At 45.2% G+C, this 23,968-nt stretch overlaps 1 protein-coding gene across 1 annotated transcript in view; it reads right to left on the bottom strand.

Annotated features, from left to right (window-relative positions):
- Window positions 1-23,968, bottom strand: part of LOC120918376 — a 67,225-nt gene that overhangs the window by 19,564 nt on the left and 23,693 nt on the right. Inside the window, exons 41-42 of the mRNA XM_040329921.1 lie at window positions 12,901-13,030; window positions 8,661-8,716 (exon numbers count right to left, since the gene is read on the bottom strand). Of these exons, the coding sequence (XP_040185855.1) occupies window positions 8,661-8,716; window positions 12,901-13,030 (186 nt within the window). The remainder of the gene's footprint in view (window positions 1-8,660; window positions 8,717-12,900; window positions 13,031-23,968) is intronic.

The raw sequence follows: 23,968 nt of genomic DNA, 5'->3' as shown, positions 1-23,968 counted from the left end.
TTATTTTAGTATAGATCCACGTTTATCCCAAGCAAGGCTCCCTACCTCTTCTAGAAAGTCTATTACGCATCTTCCAAAAAATATAAAAATATTATATAAAATCTAAAATAAAAAGTTAATCACGAGCCTTACTAAAAAAAAAAAAAAAAAAAAAATTTTTATTTTTTAATTTCAATTTTTTACTTCTGACTTTTTATATGGGTGGAACTCTGTCTTAAAAAAAAAATTCTAAATGATTCTAACAATATCAGGACTTGCTTGCTTGCGGAGATGAGTGTGAGCACAGTGGACAGGATGCTGTGCATGGCGCAGTCCTGAGCTGGAATGACATATCACACAGACGCAAGGACCAACTTACCTCTAGATGCAGAGCCAGTGAAGGATAAGTGGGTCTGTGCCTTGCTAATACTTTTATACAGCGAGATCTGCTAGAGCAGCATTATTGGCTCTCTATATTTGGAGATTAAATATTAAAGGCTCTCAGCTGTAAATGTGTCGATGCTGTAATTTTACTTCTGTTGACCACTTTGAGACCACTACGAGATACAAGATACGCCCAGCACATGAAGACCAAGCATATGGACGATTTTTTTTTTTTTTTTTTAATGTAACGTGTCACCTGCTATGTGTTTATATCTCCCAGCTTCCCAATATAGAACGCTGATGTGAAACTGAATCGAGCCGCTCAGTGTCGCCAGGAAAACTTGGAGAAAATTCTGTCTATTTCTCAATGAACTTGTATTTCAAGCGTATATACGTTCCAGGGTGGGTATCACTTTCAGGAGGACACAACTGTTTGTGCTGACTGTGGTGGCGCACGGACTTTGTAGGAACGAGGAAATGATAAAAGATGAGAGTAGATCTGTGGGATTGTTAATAAAAAATGTAATAAAAAGAATTGGGAAAAGTCTAATGCCGGGTACACACGAGAGGATTGATCTGCGGATACGGTCCGCCGGATCGAGGATTTCCGCGGATTTTGATCCGATGGAGTGTACTCACCATCGGATCGAAATCCGCGCCAAAATCCCATCGCGATGACGTGTCGCGCCGTCGCCGCGGCGACGTGCGCAACGCTGTCATATAAGGAATTCCACGCTTGCGTCGAATCATTACGACGCATGCGGGGGATTCATTCGGACGGATTGATCCGGTGAGTCTGTACAGACCAGCGGATCAATCCGTTGGGATGGATTCAAGCGGATAGATTTTAAAGCATGTCTTAAAATTTTTATCCGCTGGAAATCCATCCCAGGGGATAAAAATGCGCGGAAACAGATCCGCTGGATTGTACACACCAGGGGATCTATCCGCTGGAGCCGGTCCGCGGATCAATTCCAGCGGATGGATCCTCTCGTGTGTACGGGGCCCAAGGCCCAGATTCTCGTAGGAGCGCGTAAAATTGTGCGGGCGTAACGTATCTGATTTACGTTAGGCCTCCGCAACTTACACGGGCAAGTGCTGTATTCTCAAAGCACTTGCTCCGTAAGTTGCGGCGGCGTAGCGTAAATCGGCCCGCCTAATTCAAATTTGGATCAGGGGGGCGTGTTTTATGTAAATGCACTGTGACCCGACGTGATTGACGTTTTTCCCGAACGGCGCATGCGCCGTCCGTGGAATTTCCCAGTGTGCATTGCTCCAAAGTACGCCGCAAGGTTTCGACGTGAACGTAAATGACGTCCAGCCCCATTCACGGACGACTTACGCAAACGACGTAACTTTTTTAAAATTTTGACGCGGGAATGGCGGCCATACTTAACATTGTTACGCCGCACTTACGCCACCATATAGCAGGGGTAACTATATGCCGGGAAAAGCCTAACGTAAACGGCGTAACTTTACTGCGTTGGCCGGGCGTACGTTCGGGAATTCGCGTATCTAGCTAATTTGCATACTCAACGCGGAATTCGACGGAAGCGCCACCTAGCGGCCAGCGTGAATATGCAGTTACGATCCGACGGTGTAACACAGTTACGCCAGTCGGATCTACGGGAAATCTATGCGTAACTGATTCTAAGAATCAGGCGCATAGATACGACCGCTCAACGCAGAGATACGATAGCGTATCTGGAGATACGCCGTCGTATCGCTTCTGAGAATCTGGGCCTAAGAATTATGCAAACAAAAAAAAAAGTGTTCTTTTAACATAATTTTTACACTAGAGAATTTGTTTACTTGTCAATTCTACAGTCTTCAGATTGCTATTTGTAATCTGTTTATTTTTCACGTGTTTTGTAAAATTTTTAATAAAAACGATTGAAAGAGAAATTCCTTCTGGAACTTTTTTATCCACTCTCCCAAAAACCAAAAAAAAAAAAAAAAGGGGCAAAAATCCCCAAAAATGTTAATAAAAAAATTCCTTAAAAACAAATAAAAGGGTTTATTTTCCTTTTCTTTTGCCTATTGGTCTGATTTTTATCCAGTACCCCCAAAAAATATAATCTTTTAATTCCATTTAGAACGACTATGAACATTTTTTATATATATACTGGGCCAGATTCAAGAAGCTATTGCGCCCGCGCAACCATAGGTTGCGCGGCGCAATAGCTGTTTTGCTCCCGGTAGCGAATGCCCCTGATTCAGGAACATCGCTACGCGGACTGCAGCCTAGGATATGACAGGCATAAGCCTCCTTATGCCTTCATATCTCAGGCTGCATTCTTGCGTTGTCCGCTAGGGGGCGCGGCCATTGTGATCGGCGTATAGTATGCAAATTGCATACTACCACCGATTCACAAAAGTTGCGCGGGCCCTGCGCACGCAAGGTACGGAGTTTCCGTACGGCGACTTTAGCGCAAGGTTGCTCCTGCTGTAGCAGGGGCAGCCAATGCTAAAGTATAGCCGCCCTTCCCGCTCGTGAAATTTAAATTTCACGTCGTTTACGTAAGTGATTCGTGAATGGCGCTGGACGCCATTCACGTTCACTTAGAAGCAAATGACGTCCTTGCGACGTCATTTGCCGCAATGCACGTCGGGAAAGTTTCCCGACGGAGCATGCGCTGTTCGCTCGGCGCGGGAGCGCGCCTAATTTAAATGATTCCCGCCCCCGGCGGGATCATTTACATTAGGCGCCCTTACGCCCGGCTATTTAGCATATCGCCCGCGCAATTTACGGAGCTACTGCTCCGTGAATCGCGGGCATATCAAAATATTTGCGTGGGCGCAGAGCAAAAATCGTTGCCCTTTGCCCACGCAAATATTGCGCGGATCTACCTGAATCTGGCCCACTGTATGTAGGTTCCAATGTACTATTTTTGTAAAAAGTATTGGGACGTCTGCCTTTACACGCACACAATCCAATGTACAGTGAAACCTCGGATTGTGAGTAACGCGGTTTACAAGTGTTTCGCAATGCAAGCTAGTTAAAAAAAAATCCTGACTCGATTTGCGAGCGTTTTCTCGCAAGACGAGCAGGATTAAAGCCGCTGGGGTGTGCAGTACCGCATTTGGCCAGAGGTGCGGGGTCCCGCCTCCAAATCAATACCAGACCCTTATCTAAGCATGTAGCCCAGCAGGTCAGGGAAGGGAGGGGACGAGAGAGCATACTAGCTCATTATGAATTACTTACCTCACATCGAAGTCCCCGCAGAGCTCCTCGTACCCCCCTTCGGCCGGCGACATGTCTCCCAGGGGTTACTTCCGGGTATCGTGGCTCCGGCGCTGCGATTGGCCGGAGCCGCAATGACGTCACTCCCGCGCATACGTGCCATTGCTTCAGTTTGATTTAGTGTGCATGTGCCGATGATGTCCATAGCCACCGACTACAGGACTCGGCCCCGTCCTCCGGTTCTTGCGTCATTGGAGTTGATTGACAGCAGCGCGAGCCAATGGCTGCGCTGCTATCAATATATCCAATGAAGAGCCGAGATCAAGCACGTTCTCGACGCTGGACTTACAAAGGCTCAGGTAAGTAAACCGGGGGACTGGGGGGGGGGGGGGGGGGCGGCAAATATCAGATGTTTTTTCACCTTAATGCATAGGATGCACTAACCTCCCTGGCGGTATGATTATTTCAGAAAAAAGGTGCTGAAAGCGGTACCATTATTTGCAAGGAAATTTGGCGTTTTATACTGTAGGCCTGTAATTTTTAGGAATAACTCACTTAAATCTGTCCAAACAAGAGTCTAGTAGGCATCCCGGGTATAATTTTTTTTTTAAAACAAAATTATAAATTATAATATTATAAATAATTATAACAAATAATAATATAATTATAATAAAAATTCTTCAATAATGTAATCAACTCAAAATCATTGAAATTTGCTCAGTTGCAGAATTGTCGCTGTCATTACTTTTATTTTTTTATGACGAATTTCCCCATAAATTGCACAATTCTGCAAGTGATTATAATTTATTATCGCTGTTTTCTAGCTGCTCTAAAACCATTTTTGACATAAAGGGACACTTTTGTTTGCTATGGACAATCTACAGTTTGCAGGGAGAAAGAACAGTTTTTATTATATAAAAGTACATGTAGGGCACTGGGCAGACCACTAGGGACAAGGGGGGGGGGGTGTATTTTTTACATACAGTACTGTAATCTATAAGATTACAGTATACTGTATGTAAGGTGTTTGTTTACCTTTTTGAATTTGGCGCCGTTCTCCACTCCCGTGCGTCGTAACGTCGCAGGGAACGGAGATCGGCGGCACACAGAGGCACTGTGTGAATCGAGTGAGGACCCGCTCGCTCACACAGCGCGGTGGCATCGCTGGATCCAGGGACAAGTTAAGTAAACACTGCCTGTGGATCCAGCGAGGCGAGCCCGAGTCTGACTCGGGGTTACCGATCGTAGCTGAAAAATTTAACCCCCGAGTCAGACTCGGGAATACCGCCAGGGGGGTTAAGGTGAAAAAACATGAACCTTTACAACCCCTTTAAACTGACATGAAACTCTCATTTGGTAAAAGCACCAGATGGGTGTTTTTTATCCAGTTGAAGTCTCAGTTCTTCATTCTGTGGTGGAGATGACCAAACAGAGACAATAATATAATATAATGTTTCTTTTCTAATAAACTGTACAAAAATGGAAGCGCCTGGGCCTAAACCACATTTTATCTCTCTTCGACCTCTACATGAAATGTCGCAATTTCCCAAAGAGGAATTTTCTGTATTTCAACTTTGTGTTGCAAAATTAAAATTGGAAATTGGAAGTCACCATGTCAAGACAGAGAAGGGATCTCCTCTTCCACCAGCACCGTACATGGCAGCGCATCTGACTGGGCAAACACTCTGATCACCGTCGGAAAAAAGTCAGAGGCATGACCTGGCCTCAATTGACTTTGTCTGGCGGGACCCTCAGAAGAATTTAAACTTCCTGGACATTTCTAGGTTGGAACGTTTTACGCTCACATATGTTTTCCCATTTGCAGAGGTTCTTGGATAGTGCAAATGAGGGACCCCCTCAAACAAGCAGCTGCCACTTAGTAATGATCGCTTGCAGGGAAAATAATTAAATTTCCATATCTAGAGAGGCGGTCTGAGAACATTATAGTCATTGAACATCTGGGAAGTTAATTACAGATAATTGTTAGGCATATAGTGGGCACCTCTACACTCATATGCCGCGTACACACGACCGTCCTTTCCAACAACAAAACCGTGGATTTTTTTCCGACGGAATGTTGGTTCAAACTTGTGTTGCATACACGCGGTCACACAAATATTGTCGGAAATTCCGACCGTCAAGAAAGCGGTGACGTACAACACTACAACGAGCCGAGAACTTGCTCCCTTTTTCTTCGAGAAAACTCTTCAAGTTGGGTGTGTCCTCATTCATGTGGGACTATCCCCCCATTTTGGTTAATATCCATTTGACAAGACTCACTACCAACCTGCATCTGGAGAAAGACAAGCTTCAAATGCAGAGCCTTGATTTTGTTTAATTTCTTTGTCTTCCTTCCTGTTATATGGAAGACTTGCCATGCATTGGCTTCTGAAGACAAGAAGACCTAACTAAAATAATGGGGTGGACAACTACATGGCAAATTAAGTTTAATGTTGAAAATGTAAAGTAATGTATTTGAGTTCTAAAAATACGAATACGTTACTCGCTAGGGGGAGAACCTCTGGGGAAATCTAGGATGGAAAAGGACCTGGGGGTCCTAGCAGATGTCAGGCTCAGCAATGGCATGCAATGCCAAGCTGGTGCAAGCAAAGCCAACAGAATATTAGCATACATCAAAAAGAGGATTCACTTCAGAAATAAAACGATAATTCTCCCACTCTACAAGACTCTTGTCAGGCCGCATCTTGAGTATGCCGTCCAGTTCTGGGCACCAGTCCTCAAGAAGGATGTGCTGGAACTGGAAAGAGTTCAGAGAAGAGCAACAAAGCTAATAAAGGAACTAGAGGATCTCAGCTATGGGGAAAGACTACAAGCATTAAACTTATTCTCTCTGGAGAGGAGACACTTGAGAGGGGATATGATAGCGATGTACAAATACCGTACTGGTGACCCTTGCATAGGGAAAAACTTTTCAGTGAAAGGGAGTTTAAAAAGACATGTGCCCATTCATTGAAATTGGAAGAAAGGCAGTTTAACCTTAAACTGCGTAGAGCACATATGTCAAACACAAGGCCCGCGGGCCAAATGCGGTCCTCCAACCCTTGTCATGTGGCCCTCACACCAGGTTTGGAGCTGCATTGTGCCGGAACTCCCGTCCACCACCTCTGGCACTCACCCTCTGCTCCAGCTCCACAATATCACTTGTAAACACAAAAGACTCCTGTGTTTACAAGGGCCAACTTTGGTCTCAGGAACTAACACATTTTTGCTAGCACTCATGACAGGGAATGGTGGGGACAGATCTCCAGATTCTGAGACGGAGAATGATCTCCCTGCAAGGTAAGGCAGAGTGGCCTACATAGGGGGTACTAAAGCCGGGTCAGGTAGGAGAGAGAGACATGAAGAAGCTTTGGGAGGGGGGGGGGTTGGGGTTCCACACTGTGCAAAGTGCACCCCAAACCCTGCACTCTGTACACAGCACACCCCTAAACTCTGCACTCTGTATATAATGCACTCCTGAACCCTGCGCTCTGTACATAGTGTACCCCTAAACCATGCACTCTGTGCAAAGCACACTCCTGAACTCTGCACTCTATATGTAGCACACCACGGATACAACCAGCACTTTGAGGGCAACCATACTGCTAATGCGACCCACAATGAAATTGAGTTTGACACCCCTGGAGAGAGTTTTTTTTACCTTCAGAGCAATAAGGATGTGGAATTCTCTGCTACAAGCAGTGGATCAGCAGGGAGCATCGATAGTTAAAAAAACTATTAGATGTGCATCTTAACGATCTGAAACATACAGGGATATACAATTCACTATTGACATAAACACATGCACACTGGGAGATACCTTGCTGATGCAGTTATAACCACCTTGTGTCTTGCTGTGCTCAGTCTTGCCATGGTGTATAACCTTTGACATGAAACTGTCCTCCACAACCTCATCTTAGTAGCAGAGTTTGGCTGTTCCCCACCCAGTTTTGGGCCTCCTACACAGTTTCTGTTTCATTTATTGACGGTGTCTCAACCTACATATGAAATTGATGATAATTAGCACCTGCTTGGTATAATTGGTTAATCATACACCTGACTCTAAAGCCCTGTACACACGGCCGGGAATCTCGTCAGGAAAAAAACGTTGGTTTTCCTGACGAGATTCCTGGCAAGCTTTCTTGCTCGCCGAGTGTACACACATGCCATTCAAAAGAACGGCGGTTCTTTTGAATGGCCTGTGTGTACTTGCCATTCAAAAGAACGGCGGTTCTTTTGAATGGCCTGTGTGTACACTCGGCGAGCAAGAAAGCTTGCCAGGAATCTCGTCAGGAAAACCAACGTTTTTTTCCTGACGAGATTCCCGGCCGTGTGTACAGGGCTTTAGAGTCAGGTGTATGATTAACCAATTATACCAAGCAGGTGCTAATTATCATCAATTTCATATGTAGGTTGAGACACCGTCAATAAATGAAACAGAAACTGTGTAGGAGGCCCAAAACTGGGTGGGGAACAGCCAAACTCTGCTACTAAGATGAGGTTGTGGAGGACAGTTTCATGTCAAAGGTTATACACCATGGCAAGACTGAGCACAGCAAGACACAAGGTGGTTATAACTGCATCAGCAAGGTATCTCCCAGTGTGCATGTGTTTATGTCAATAGTGAATTGTATATCCCTGTATGTTTCAGATCGTTAAGATGCACATCTAATAGTTTTTTTAACTATCGATGCTCCCTGCTGATCCACTGCTTGTAGCAGAGAATTCCACATCCTTATTGCTCTGAAGGTAAAAAAAACTCTCTCCAGGGGTGTCAAACTCAATTTCATTGTGGGTCGCATTAGCAGTATGGTTGCCCTCAAAGTGCTGGTTGTATCCGTGGTGTGCTACATATAGAGTGCAGAGTTCAGGAGTGTGCTTTGCACAGAGTGCATGGTTTAGGGGTACACTATGTACAGAGCGCAGGGTTCAGGAGTGCATTATATACAGAGTGCAGAGTTTAGGGGTGTGCTGTGTACAGAGTGCAGGGTTTGGGGTGCACTTTGCACAGTGTGGAACCCCAACCCCCCCCCCCCCCTCCCAAGCTTCTTCATGTCTCTCTCTCCTACCTGACCCGGCTTTAGTACCCCCTATGTAGGCCACTCTGCCTTACCTTGCAGGGAGATCATTCTCCGTCTCAGAATCTGGAGATCTGTCCCCCACCATTCCCTGTCATGAGTGCTAGCAAAAATGTGTTAGTTCCTGTGACCAAAGTTGGCCCTTGTAAACACAGGAGTCTTTTGTGTTTACAAGTGATATTGTGGAGCTGGAGCAGAGGGTGAGTGCCAGAGGTGGTGGACGGGAGTTCCGGCACAATGCAGCTCCAAACCTGGTGTGAGGTATGGATTTTAGGGGAACCCCCTACACCAAAAAATCGGCGTGAGGGTCTCCTCCAAAGTCCATACCAGACCCTTATCCGAGCATGCAGCCCGGCCGGTCAGGAAAGGGGGTGGGGACGATCGAGCGCCCCCCCCTCCTAAAACATACCAGGCCGAATGCCCTCAACATGGGGGGGTGGGTGCTTTGAGGCAGGGGGGCGCCCTGTGCCCCCACCCAAAGCACCTTGTTCCCATGTTGATGAGGACAAGGGCCTCTTCCCGACAATCCTGAACGTTGATTGTCGGGGGCCTGCGGGCGGGGGGCTTATCAGAATCTGGGAGACCCCTTTAATAAGTGTCAAAAATAAAACACACTACACAGGTTTTTAAAGTAATTTATTAAAGGGGGCTCCCAGATTCCGATAAGCTCTCTGTCCGCAGACCACGACAACCAACGGCCAGGGTTGTCGAGAAGAGGCCCTTGTCCTCATCAACATGGGGACAAGGTGCTTTGGGGTGAGGGCATGCGCCTGGTACGGTTCAGGAGGGGGGGGGGCACTCGCTCGTCCCCACCCCCTTTCCTGACCGGCTGGGCTGCGTGCTCGGATAAGGATCTGGTATGGCCTTTGGAGGGGGCCCCCACGCCATTTTTTTCGGCACAGGGGGTTTCCCTTAATACCATACCTGGTATGCTCTTAGAGGGGGAACCCATGCCATTTGTTTTTTTTTATTCGGCGTGGAGTTCTTCCTAAAGATTCATACCAGATACAGTGCCTGGTTTTGTCGGGGATCGAAGTCAGATCCCTGTTCATTGAAGTCGGACGCATGTCGGACTTCAAGTTGCAGGGCAAAGTCGGATCCAAAGTAGTACGAGTGTCGTGTCGTACCAGTGTGAACCCGGCCTTGTGCAAGTGTTGTTGGTTTGAAGTAAAAGGGTAGTCACACCAAATATTGATTTGATAACATAATAATAATTAGATAGATAGATAGATAGATAGATAGATAGATAGATAGATAGATAGATAGATAGATAGAGAGATAGATAGAGAGATAGAGAGATAATAGGATAAAAATCAATTCTCAGGATAACAATAATAATATTAATGATATTAATAATTAGATAGATCTCCATCTAATGATATACAGATATAACATCCAAATTCTTAATATCCTTTACTAGCTCCTCCAGAATTTGCGTTTAATGCGCTTTAAAGGGTTTCTGAGAATCTATTTTAATAGGCGTAATAAACACGATCCTCCATCTGACAAATTTAGATTGTCAGCGCTATACTGTATTAGCGGCAGTTATCAGAACTCTTGAAATAAACGATCGTCGTCATTCCATGGATATCGTTTTACCATTCTGGGACTCACGCCCGGAGTGCCTTATCATCGATAATATATTACACATCTGCTAGTACTAAGGATAATACTTAAGATCCAGATACGCTATCCAGGCTTCAGAAATTTCTCTTTGGGTCCAATAAACCCGTGGGCACAGAGTGGGAAACTGGGACAGGAAAATTGTGTGCGAAATTGTAAAAAAAAAAAGTTCTGTGCCACCAACTACGTGATGCATTAATGCACTTATTTTATGCACCCAAAATATATGCACTTTTTTCAGTTAACCCCGGCACTTCTCACTTACATATAAAAATCTGTAATATTTGCTGGAAAAATTACTTAGAACCCCCAAACATTATGGGGCAGATCCTCAAAGAAATTACGCCAGCGTATCTGTTGATACACCGCGTAATTTCAAATTTTGCGCGTCGTATCTTTGTTTTGGTATCCACCAGACAAGATACGACGGCACCTGGGTTAGATCCGACAGGCGTACGTACGCCTTAGTACGCCGTCGGATCTCAGATGCAATTTTCCGGCGGCCGCTGGGTGGCGTTTCCGTCGTATTCCGCGTCGAGTATGAAAATTTGCAATTTCCGACGATCCATGAACGTACGCGCGGCCGTCGCATTCTTTTACGTCGTTTCCGTTCGGCTTTTTCCGGCGTATAGTTAAAGCTGCTATCTGGTGGCGTACTCAATGTTAAGTATGGCCGTCGTTCCCGCGTATAATTTGAAAATGTTACTTTGTTTGCGTAAGTCGTCCGAGAATGGGGCTGGACGCCATTTTTTTGTTCACGTTGAAAACAATGACTTCCTTGCGACGTCATTTGGAGCAATGCACCCTGGGAGTTTTGACGGACGGGGCATGCGCAGTTCGTTCGGCGCGGGGACGCGCTTCATTTAAATGAAACACGGCCCCTACTCGCCGCATTTGAATTCCGCGCTCTTACGCCGCGAGAGATACACTACGCCGCCGTAACTTACGGCACAAATTCTTTCAGGGTTCAAAGAATAGCAAAGTAAGTTAGAGCGGCGTAGAGTATCTCATATACGCTGCGCCCACACAGATGTATGTGGATCTGCCCCCATATATATGTATATTTTTTTTTTTTTAAAGCAGAGGCCCAAGAGAATAAAATGTTTGGTATTGCAATTTTTTTCACATGGTATTTGCGCAGCTGTGTTTCAAACACAATTTTTTGGGACAAAATACACTTTTATGGATTTTAACCACTTAAGGACCCCCTACCGATGCTATATACGTCAGCAGAATGGCACGGCTGGGCACAATCACGTACCTGTACGTGTCTATTTAAGGCCCAGCCGCCACCGGCACGCTCACGACCCGGTCCGAAGCTCCGTGGCCGCGCCCGCGGGACCCGCGGACCTGATCGCTGCCGGTGTCCCGCGATCAGGTCACAGGAGCTGAAGAACGGGGAGAGGTGTGTGTAAACACACCTTCCCCGTTCTTCATTGTGGCAGTGGCAGTGATCGCCTGTTCCCTGATATAGGGAAAGAAGATCAGTGACGTCACACGTCCAGCCCCGCCCCCCTACACTTAGAAACACATATGAGGTCACACGTAACCCCTACAGCGCCCCCTAGTGGTTAACTCCTAAACTGCAATTGTAATTTTCACAGTAATCACTGCATTTTTATAGCACTTTTTGCTGTGAAAATGACAATGGTCCCAAAAATGTGTAAAAATTGTCCGAAGTGTCCGCCATAATGTCACAGTCACGAAAAAAAACGCTTATTGCCACCATTAGTAGTAAAAAAAAAATTATTATAAAAATGCAATAAAACTATCCCCCTATTTTGCGCAAACCAATCGATAAACGCTTATTGCGATTGTTTTTTTACCAAAAATAGGTAGAAGAATACGTATCGGACTAAACTGAGGAAAACGTTTTTTTTAATATATTTTTGGGGATATTTATTATAGCAAAAAGTAAAAAATATTGAATTTTTTTCAAAATTATCACTCTATTTTTGTTTATAGCGCAAAAATAAAAACCACAGAGGTGATCAAATACCACAAAAGAAAGCTTTATTTGTGGGGGGGAAAAAGGACATCAATTTTGTTTGGGAGCACGTCGCACGATCGTGAAATTGTCAGTTAAAGCGACACAGTGCCGAATCGCAAAAAGGGGCAAGGTCCTTAACCTGCATAATAGTCAGGGCTTAAGTGGTTAATGCACAAAAACACAATGTAATACCCAACTGTTTAGTAAAATATAAAATACTGTTATTTAAAGTAAATATTGTGTCATAAGAGAAAAACTTGCACGCTACTATGTTCTAATTTTTAAGTAAATATAAACCATCAGCCTCCAGCGAATATAGTGAAAATAAACTCATAAAAATAAAAATATATGGTAATGTATAGTGTGACCCATGAATTAGCTGCAAGTAGTGTACTCAAAAGACACTGCGTAATAAATGTAAAAGAAAAGATGGGAATAATGCGCTTATTCAATAATGTGCATAAAGTAATATACTCAAAAAAAAAAAATATGATGAGTATCCAAACATACAAATAAATGTGAATAAAGTCCAACAAAAGCCCAATGGTAGGAGTTCGTTCATATAAAGGCAAAAATCTCATAGAGATAACTTGATAGAAGAAAAAAAACAGATAAAACATCTATCCAAACATCGACTGTTACATTTATAATTGTCCGCTCACCTTCAACAATTTTCCAAGGGTCAAACAGGTCATCAGATAGTCAGTAAGGAATCCTGCTGATGGATCTGTAAAGGCATCCAGGTTCCAGGCGAAGACGAAGAACTGCGTTCCAAACTTGGCATCAAAACATCTTGGGTAATTCCACATATAGAGGAAAACAGCTCACTCAAAGGAATGGCCCTTCTTGTATAAATGGCGCTCAAAGGAAACAAAGAACAGCCCATAGTGCAATATTGCCAAATGAAAAGTAAATTTATTTAGTTAAAAACTGCTTACATCAAGTAAGGATAAAAAACCTCAGTAAAAAGCAATGGGAGTAGTGACACACAGGCCTCCTCACCGTACTTCTGTTAAAACACCACCGGAACTGACGTCACAAGGCTCCACCCGACGCGCGTGTGTCACTGGTCACGTGACTCCCTCAGGGATGAACAGTGACGCAACGGAGCCTTGTGACGTCAGTTCAGATTCTTCTTTTGTTATTATAATTGGGATGGGAAGTCAGGTGAGCTCTGCACACCATAGCTGGGATGGGAAGTCAGGTGAGCTCTGCACACCATAGCTGGGATGGGAAGTCAGGTAAGCGCTGTACACCATAGCTGGGCTGGGAAGTCAGGTGAGCTTTGTACACTATAGCTGGGATGGGAAGTCAGGCGAGCTCTGCACACCATAGCTGGGATGGGAAGTCAAGGTGAGCTCTGCACACCATAACTGGGAAGGGAAGTCAGGTGAGCGCTGCACACCATAGCTGGGATGGGAAGTCAGGTGAGCTCTGCACACCATAGCTGGTATGGGAAGTTAGGTGAGCTCTGCACACCATAGCTGGGATGGGAAGTCAGGTGAGCTCTGCACACCATAACTGGGATGGGAAGTCAGGTGAGCGCTGCACACCATAGCTGGGATGGGAAGTCAGGTGAGCTCTGCACACCATAGCTGGTATGGGAAGTTAGGTGAGCTCTGCACACCATAGCTGGGATGGGAAGTCAGGTGAGCTTGCACACCATAGCTGGGATGGGAAGTCAGGCGAGCTCTGCACACCATAGCTGGGATGAGAAGTCAGGTGAGCTCTGCACACCATAACTGGGATGGGAAGTCAGGTTGAGCGCTGCACACATAGCTGGGATGGGAAGTCAGGTGAGCTCGCACACCATAGCTGGATGGGAAGTCAGGTGAGCTTTTGTACACCATAGCTGGGATGGGAAGTCAGGTGAGCTCTGCACACCATAGCTGGGATGGGAAGTCAGATGAGCTCTGCACACCATAGCTGGGATGGGAAGTCAAGTGAGCTCTGCACATCATAACTGGGATGGGAAGTCAGATGAGCTCTGCACACCATAGCTGGGATGGGAAGTCAGGTGAGCTCTGCACACCATAGCTGGGATGGGAAGTCAGGTGAGCTGTGTACACCATAGCTGGGATGAGTCCCATAGTCAGCACAGCATTGTTCCAATAGCTTGGTTGGAAAGTCAGGTGAACTCTGCTGCCATCTAGAGGACAGTGGCATTTATTGCACATTTTGAATGATACAAAAAATAGTCGATGAAATTCAAAGTAAAATAAAATGCATGCCAGATTTCTGGAGCAGGAAAGTTCAATCCTTTGAATGTCTTGTGCTGGCAGCTCAGGTAACATTTGCCAGTACTCTGCCCAGAACAAACGGGAGAGTTTTGATTGCGGCATAATAGGATTGACATCTCTACTGACTTATTGCGCCAGAATGTTTTCACCCTTTAATACATCTCAGTGCTGCTGATCTCTTGCAGCACTTCCTTCCTACACACTCTCCAGGAACAGCTGCGTCACATTTATCAGGACGGGTTTATTATTTGTACTACGGCCATGACACATGTATAACCCCCCTTCAGCTGCTGTGTTAGATTAAAACAGTGGTTCTGTCAAGATCTCCAACCCATCAGAAACTCCACCCGCTTGATCCTTATAGTAGGATTGCCACTTGTGAAAATGAAAAAGAAAGCACTCACATAGCCTCATCTGTAAATAGTTGTGGAAATACAGAAAAAGGGGGACGCCAAGTCAGACTTTAAAGGGGTTGTAAAGGTTAAAACATTTTTTCCTAATAGCTTCCTTTACCTTAGGGGGAGATGTGTGGACATTACGGGGAGATGTGTGGACATTACGGGGGAGATGTGTGGGACATTACTGGGGGAGATGTGTGGACATTACGGGGGAGATGTGTGGACATACTGGGGGAGATGTGTGGACATTACGGGGAGATGTGTGGACATTACTGGGAGATGTGTGGACATTACTGGGGAGATGTGCGGACATTACTGGGGGAGATGTGTGGACATTACTGGGGGAGATGTGTGGACATTACTGGGGGAGATGTGTGGACATTACTGGGGAAGATGTGTGGACATTACGGGGGAGATGTGTGGACATTACGGGGGAGATGTGTGGACATTACGGGGAGATGTGTGGACATTACTGGGGAGAGATGTGTGGAAATTATGGGGGAGATGTGTGGACATTCCTGGGGAGGATGTGCGGACATTATGGGGAGATGTGTGGACATTACTGGGGAGATGTGTGGGCATTACTGGGGAGATGTGTGGGCATTACTGGGGGAGATGTGTGGACATTACGGGGGGAGATGTGCGGACATTACGGGGGAGATGTGTGGACATTACGGGGAGATGTGTGGACATTACGGGGGGAGATGTGTGGACATTACTGGGGGAGATGTGTGGACATTACGGGGGAGATGTGTGGATATTACTGGGGAGATGTGTGGACATTACTGGGGAGATGTGTGGACATTACTGGGAGATGTGCGGACATTACTGGGGGAGATGTGTGGACATTACGGGGGAGATGTGCAGACATTACTGGGGGAGATGTGCGGACATTACTGGGGGAGATGTGTGGACATTACTGGGGGAGATGTGTGGACATTACGGGGGAGATGTGTGGACATTACTGGGGAGATGTGTGGACATTACTGGGGGAGATGTGGACATTATGGGGAGATGTTTGGACATTACGGGGGAGATGTGTGGACATTACGGGGGAGATGTGTGGACATTACTGGGGAGATGTGTGGACATTACTGGGGGAGATGTGTGGACATTACTGGTGGAGATGTGTGGACATTACTGGGGGAGATGTATGGACATTATGGGGGGAGATGTGCGGACATTACTGGGGGAGATGTGTGGACATTACGGGGGGAGATGTGTGGACATTAGGGGGAGATGTGTGGACATTACTGGGGGAGATGTGTGGACATTACGGGGGGAGATGTGTGGACATTACGGGGGGAGATGTGTGGACATTACTGGGGGAGATGTGTGGACATTACTGGGGGAGATGTGTGGACATTACTGGGGGGAGATGTGTGGACATTACTGGGGGAGATGTGTGGACATTACTGGGGGAGATGTGTGGACATTACTGGGGGAGATGTGTGGACATTACAGGGGAGATGTGTGGACATTATGGGGGAGATGTGTGGACATTACTGGGGAGATGTGTGGACATTACTGGGGAGATGTGCGGACAATACGGGGGGAGATGTGTGGACATTACTGGGGGAGATGTACGGGACATTACGGGGGGAGATGTGCGGACATTACAGGGGAGATGTGTGGACATTACGGGGGGAGATGTGTGGACTTTACTGGGGGAGATGTGTGGACATTACTGGGGGAGATGTGTGGACATTACTGGGGAGATGTGTGGACATTACTGGGGAGATGTGTGGACATACGGGGGAGATGTGTGGACATTACGGGGGGAGATGTGTGGACATTACTGGGGAGATGTGTGGACATTACGGGGGGAGATGTGTGGACATTACTGGGGAGATGTGTGGACATTACGGGGGAGATGTGTGGACATTACTGGGGAGATGTACGGACATTACGGGGAGATATGTGGACATTACTGGGGGAGATGTACGGACATTACGGGGGAGATGTCGCGGACATTACAGGGGAGATGTGTGGACATTACTGGGGAGATGTGCGGACATTACGGGGGGAGATGTGCGGACATTACAGGGGAGATGTGTGGACATTACGGGGGAGATGTTGTGGACATTACTGGGAGATGTGTGGACATTACGGGGGAGATGTGTGGACATTACGGGGGGTGATGTGTGGACATTACTGGGAGATGTGTGTACATTACTGGGGGAGATGTGGACATTACTGGGGGAGATGTGTGGACATTACTGGGAGAGATGTGTGGACATTACTGGGGAGATGTGTGGACATTACTGGGGGAGATGTGCGGACATTACTGGGGGAGATGTGCGGACATTACTGGGGAGATGTGCGGACATTACTGGGGGAGATGTGTGGACATTACGGGGGAGATGTGTGGACATTACTGGGGGAGATGTGTGGACATTACTGGGGGAGATGTGCGGACATTACTGGGGGAGATGTGTGGACATTAGGGGGAGATGTGTGGACATACTGGGGAGATGTGTGGACATTACGGGGGAGATGTGTGGACATTACTGGGGAGATGTGTGGACATTACTGGGGGAGATGTACGGACATTACTGGGGGAGATGTACGGACATTACGTGGGAGATGTGTGGACATTACGGGGGGAGATGTGTGGACATTACTGGGGGAGATGTGGACATTACGGGGGGAGATGTGTGAACATTACGGGGGGGAGATGTGTGGACATTACGGATTGTGGACATTACGGGGGGAGATGTGTGGACATTACGGGGTGAGATGTGTGGACATTATTGGGGGAGATGTGTGGACATTACGGAGGGAGATGTGTGGACATTACTGGGGGAGATGTGTGGACATTACTGGGGGAGATGTGTGGACATTACTGGGGGAGATGTGTGGACATTACTGGGGGATGTGTGGACATTACAGGGGAGATGTGTGGACATTTACTGGGGGAGATGTGTGGACATTACTGGGGAGATGTGTGGACATTACTGGGGGAGATGTGCGGACATTACGGGGGGAGATGTGTGGACATTACTGGGGGAGATGTGCGGACATTACGGGGGGAGATGTGCGGACATTACAGGGAGATGTGTGGACATTACGGGGGGAGCTGTGTGGACTTTACTGGGGGAGATGTGTGGACATTACTGGGGGAGATGTGTGGACATTACTGGGGAGATGTGTGGACATTACTGGGGGAGATGTGTGGACATTACGGGGGAGATGTGTGGACATTACGGGGGGAGATGTGTGGACATTACTGGGGAGATGTGTGGACATTACGGGGGGAGATGTGTGGACATTACTGGGGAGATGTGTGGACATTACGGGGAGATGTGTGGACATTACTGGGGGAGATGTACGGACATTACGGGGGAGATATGTGGACATTACTGGGGGAGATGTACGGACATTACGGGGGGAGATGTGCGGACATTACAGGGGAGATGTGTGGACATTACTGGGGGAGATGTGCGGACATTACGGGGGGAGATGTGCGGACATTACAGGGGAGATGTGTGGACATTACGGGGGGAGATGTGTGGACATTACTGGGGAGATGTGTGGACATTACGGGGGAGATGTGTGGACATTACGGGGGAGATGTAGTGGACATTACTGGGGAGATGTGTGTACATTACTGGGGGAGGTGTGGACATTACTGGGGGAGATGTGTGGACATTACTGGGAGAGATGTGTGGACATTACGGGGGAGATGTGTGGACATTACTGGGGGAGATGTACGGACATTACGGGGGAGATAAGTGGACATTACTGGGGGAGATGTACGGACATTACGGGGGGAGATGTGCGGACATTACAGGGGAGATGTGTGGACATTACTGGGGGAGATGTACGGACATTACGGGGGGAGATGTGCGGACATTACAGGGGAGATGTGTGGACATTACGGGGGGAGATGTGTGGACATTACTGGGGAGATGTGTGGACATTACGGGGGAGATGTGTGGACATTACGGGGGGAGATGTGTGGACATTACTGGGGAGATGTGTGTACATTACTGGGGGAGATGTGGACATTACTGGGGGAGATGTGTGGACATTACTGGGAGAGATGTGTGGACATTACTGGGGAGATGTGTGGACATTACTGGGGGAGATGTGCGGACATTACTGGGGAGATGTGGACATTACTGGGGGAGATGTGCGGACATTACTGGGGGAGATGTGTGGACATTACGGGGGAGATGTGTGGACATTACTGGGGGAGATGTGTGGACATTACTGGGGGAGATGTGCGGACATTACTGGGGGAGATGTGTGGACATTATGGGGGAGATGTGTGGACATTACTGGGGGAGATGTGTGGACATTACGGGGGAGATGTGTGGACATTACTGGGGGAGATGTGTGGACATTACTGGGGGAGATGTACGGACATTACTGGGGGAGATGTACGGACATTACGTGGGAGATGTGTGGACATTACGGGGGAGATGTGTGGACATTACTGGGGGAGATGTGGACATTACGGGGGGAGATGTGTGAACATTACGGGGGGAGATGTGTGGACATTACGGGGGGAGATGTGTGGACATTACGGGGGGAGATGTGTGGACATTACGGGGTGAGATGTGTGGACATTATTGGGGGAGATGTGTGGACATTACGGGGGGAGATGTGTGGACATTACTGGGGGAGATGTGTGGACATTACGGGGGAGATGTGGACATTACGGGGGGAGATGTGTGTACATACTGGGGAGATGTGGACATTACGGGGGAGATGTGTGGACATTACTGGGGGAGATGTGGACATTACGGGGGAGATGTGTGGACATTATGGGGGAGATGTAGTGGACATTACTGGGGGAGATTTGCGGAATTACTGGGGGAGATGTGCGGACATTACTGGGGGAGATGTGCGGACATTACGGGGGAGATGTGTGACATTACTGGGGGCGATGTGTGGACAGTAGCGGGAGATGTGTGGACATTCGGTTATAATTAATGAAATTAGTCGATTAATCGATAAAAAAAAATTTTTATTAATCGAACACGAAAATTTTAATCAGCAACAGCCCTAAAATAAAGTATTCTTCTCCTGGTAGTTCTGAGAATTGTAATGTGTTCTCTGTTCGTCTTTATTGAGACAGCGATGGAATTAAATGAAAACATTTCTGAAGTGGTTGTGGAATGAAAATGATTACAGGGGAAATATTCCAGAGACGAGCGGAACGCCTGCCAAGTCCTGAGCTGGGTGATAGGGGGGGGGGGGTGTGATGGGGGGCTTCGAAGGGGAAAATGTTGCCCTGCTTGAACCTGAGATGATGCAGATAGAAAAATGATTCGTCCATATGGCCCCCTGCAGCTAATCATATCCTTTGGGGGGCCCAACGGCGGGATAATAGCACCATCTGCAATTCTCCGGCCCGAGGGGCCGATATAAGTGACCTAATATAGAATTCTATATCCTGCTGGTTGGAGGAGGAGGAGGAGGGGGGGGCATATATAAGAGGTCTGGAGAGGATAGGAGAGGTTCTCTGCTACCCCGAGGGTAGGTGAGTGGCAGAAAAAAATTGTATCTTGGGAGTTGCATGAGCAGTGTGTCTATGGAGGGATAATTACTTCATTGTATTTTATTTTTGTGTATTTATTACTTTAAAAGTATCAATTTTAGGGACGAGTGATTTGGACAAAATTAAGGTGTTTTTGGAAGTTTTGAAGGGTACTGAGGGTTACAAAAGCACCTTTCACCTACCCTGGATCTTCTTGTACCAGAAAAATAGCCCTCACATTTTAATTACCACAGTGCCAATAATTAGCGCTTATATACTGTATCTTCATTATTTTCATTCATTATTATTATTAACATATATATATAAATATATTCCAATATCGTATATTTTTTATTATACAATATTATATATAATATCTACTTTCATATATTTAGCGCCAACAATTTAGGCAGCACCCTAATATATTGTAGCTATAGCCTATGTATAATATATATATATTACTGTAAAATATTATATTATTATTCAGTGTCATTCAGTGTCATTATTATTATTTTTCATTTATTTATAAGGCACCTTACATACCTACTTTGCTTTAATATATTTATTTATTATGATTATTATTAATATAATATTATACATTATTACATTTATAAGATTATATTTCTATAGAGCCAACAATTTATGCAGCACCTATCATATTGTAGCTATAGCATATGTATAATATATGTATACTGTATGTATAAATAAATAAACAAATAAATAAATATTTATATATATATATATATATATATATATATATATATATATATATATATATATATATATATATATATATATATATATTATATATATATATATATATATAGAGTTAATATATTATATTATTATTCAGTGTCATTATTATTATTTTTTATTTATTTACAAGGCACCCTACATACTTACTTTACATTCATCATATTTATTTATTATGATTATTATTAATATATTATTATATTATTATACATTATTACATTTATAAGATTATATTTCTATAGAGCCAACAATGTATGCAGCACCTCATATATTGTAGCAATAGCATATGTATAATATATATATACTGTAAAATGTTATATTATTATTCAGTGTCATTCAGTGTCATTATTATTATTTTTAATTTATTTATAAGGAACCTTACATACTTACTTTACATTTATCATATTTATTTATTATGATTATTATTGATATATTATTATTATATTATTATACATTATTACATTTATAAGATTATATTTCTATAGAGCCAACAATTTATGCAGCACCTATCATATTGTAGCTATAGCATATGTATAATATTTATATACTGTATGTATAAACAAATAAATAAATATTTATATATAGAGTTAAAATATTATATTATTATCAGTGTCATTATTATTATTTTTCATTTATTTATAAGGCACCTTTCATACTGACTTTACATTCATCATATTTATTTTTATGATTATTAATATTATATTATTATACATTATTACATTTATAAGATTTTATTTCTATAGAGCCAACAATTAAAGCAGCCCTTACATACTGTACATTTACTAATTGTAATTTATTATTATTATTTTATTATTCATATTTATCACACCATGAATGTACAGTTTGTAGGGCGCTTATAAATTGTAGGCTCTATAGAAATAAAATCTGATAAATGTACTCGTATAATAATTAGGGCTGTTACTGATTAACATTTTCGTGTTCACTTAAGCAATTTTTTTTTTTCATCGATTAATCGTCTATTTTGATTAATTATAACGCACATACATTTTTCGGATCACCACCCATATATAGTCCCCACTGTAATATCCACAGACATCTCCCCCACTGTAATATCCACAGACATTCCCCCCACTGTAATCTCCACAGACATCTCCCCCCACTGTAATATCCACAGACATCTCCCCCACTGTAATATACCCACAGACATCTCCCCCCCTGTAATATCCACAGACATCTCCCCCCACTGTAATATCCACAGACATCTCCCCCACTGTAATACCCACAGACATCTCCCCACTGTAATATCACAGACATCTCCCCCACTGTAATATCCACAGACATCTCCCCCACTGTAATACCACAGACATCTCCCCCCCCCACTGTAATATCCACAGACATCTCCCCCCACTGTAATACCCACAGGACATCTCCCCCACTGTAATACCCACAGACATCTCACCGCACTGTAATATCCACAGACATCTCCCCCACTGTAATATCCACAGACATCACCCCCCCTCTGTAAATATCCACAGACATCTCCCCCACTGTAATATCCACAGACATCTCCCCCCCCCACTGTAATATCCACAGACATCTCCCCCACTGTAATATCCACAGACATCTCCCCCACTGTAATATGGTTCCACTAGACATCTCCCCCCCACTGTAATATCCACAAGATCCTTCTCCCCCACTGTAATATCCTACAGACATCTCCCCCACTGTATATCCACAGACATCTCCCCCACTGTAATATCTACAGACATCTCCCCCCACTGTAATATCCACAGACATCTCCCCCCACTGTAATATCCACAGACATCCCCCCCCCCACTGTAATATCTACAGACATCTCCCCCACTGTAATATCCTCAGACATCTCCCCCCCCACTGTAATATCCACAGACATCTCCCCACTGTAATATCTACAGACATCTCCCCCACTGTAATATCCACAGACATCTCCCCCACTGTAATATCCACAGACATCTCTCAAATGTAATATCCACAGACATCTCCCCCACTGTAATATCCACAGACATCTCCCCCCCACTGTAATACCCACAGACATCTCCCCACTGTAATATCTACAGACATCTCCCCCACTGTAATATCCACAGACATCTCCCCCACTGTAATATCCACAGACATCTCTCAAATGTAATATCTACAGACATCTCCCCCACTGTAATATCCACAGACATCTCCCCCCCACTGTAATATCCACAGACATCTCCCCCACTGTAATATCCACAGACATCTCCCGCACTGTAATATCCACAGACATCTCCCCCACTGTAATATCCACAGACATCTCCCCCACTGTAATATCCACAGACATCTCCCCCACTGTAATATCCACAGACATCTCCCCCCCCACTGTAATATCCACAGACATCTCCCCCACTGTAATATCCACAGACATCTCCCCCACTGTAATATGGTCCACAGACATCTCCCCCCCACTGTAATATCCACAGACATCTCCCCCACTGTAATATCCACAGACATCTCCCCCACTGTAATATCCACAGACATCTCCCCCACTGTAATATCTACAGACATCTCCCCCCACAGTAATATCCACAGACATCTCCCCCCACTGTAATATCCACAGACATCCCCCCCCCACTGTAATATCTACAGACATCTCCCCCACTGTAATATCCACAGACATCTCCCCCCCACTGTATATCCACAGACATCTCCCCACTGTAATATCTACAGACATCTCCCCCACTGTAATATCCACAGACATCTTCCCCCACTGTAATATCCACAGAACATCTCTCAAATGTAATATCCACAGACATCTCCCCCCACTGTAATATCCACAGACATCTCCCCCCCCACTGTAATATCACAGACATCTCCCCACTGTAATATC

Source organism: Rana temporaria, chromosome 12, assembly GCF_905171775.1.
Source record: "Rana temporaria chromosome 12, aRanTem1.1, whole genome shotgun sequence".
NCBI classification, from domain to species: Eukaryota; Metazoa; Chordata; class Amphibia; order Anura; family Ranidae; genus Rana; species Rana temporaria.
Note: the sequence above shows the minus strand (reverse complement) of the source record. Positions and strands in the feature narration are given on the sequence as shown.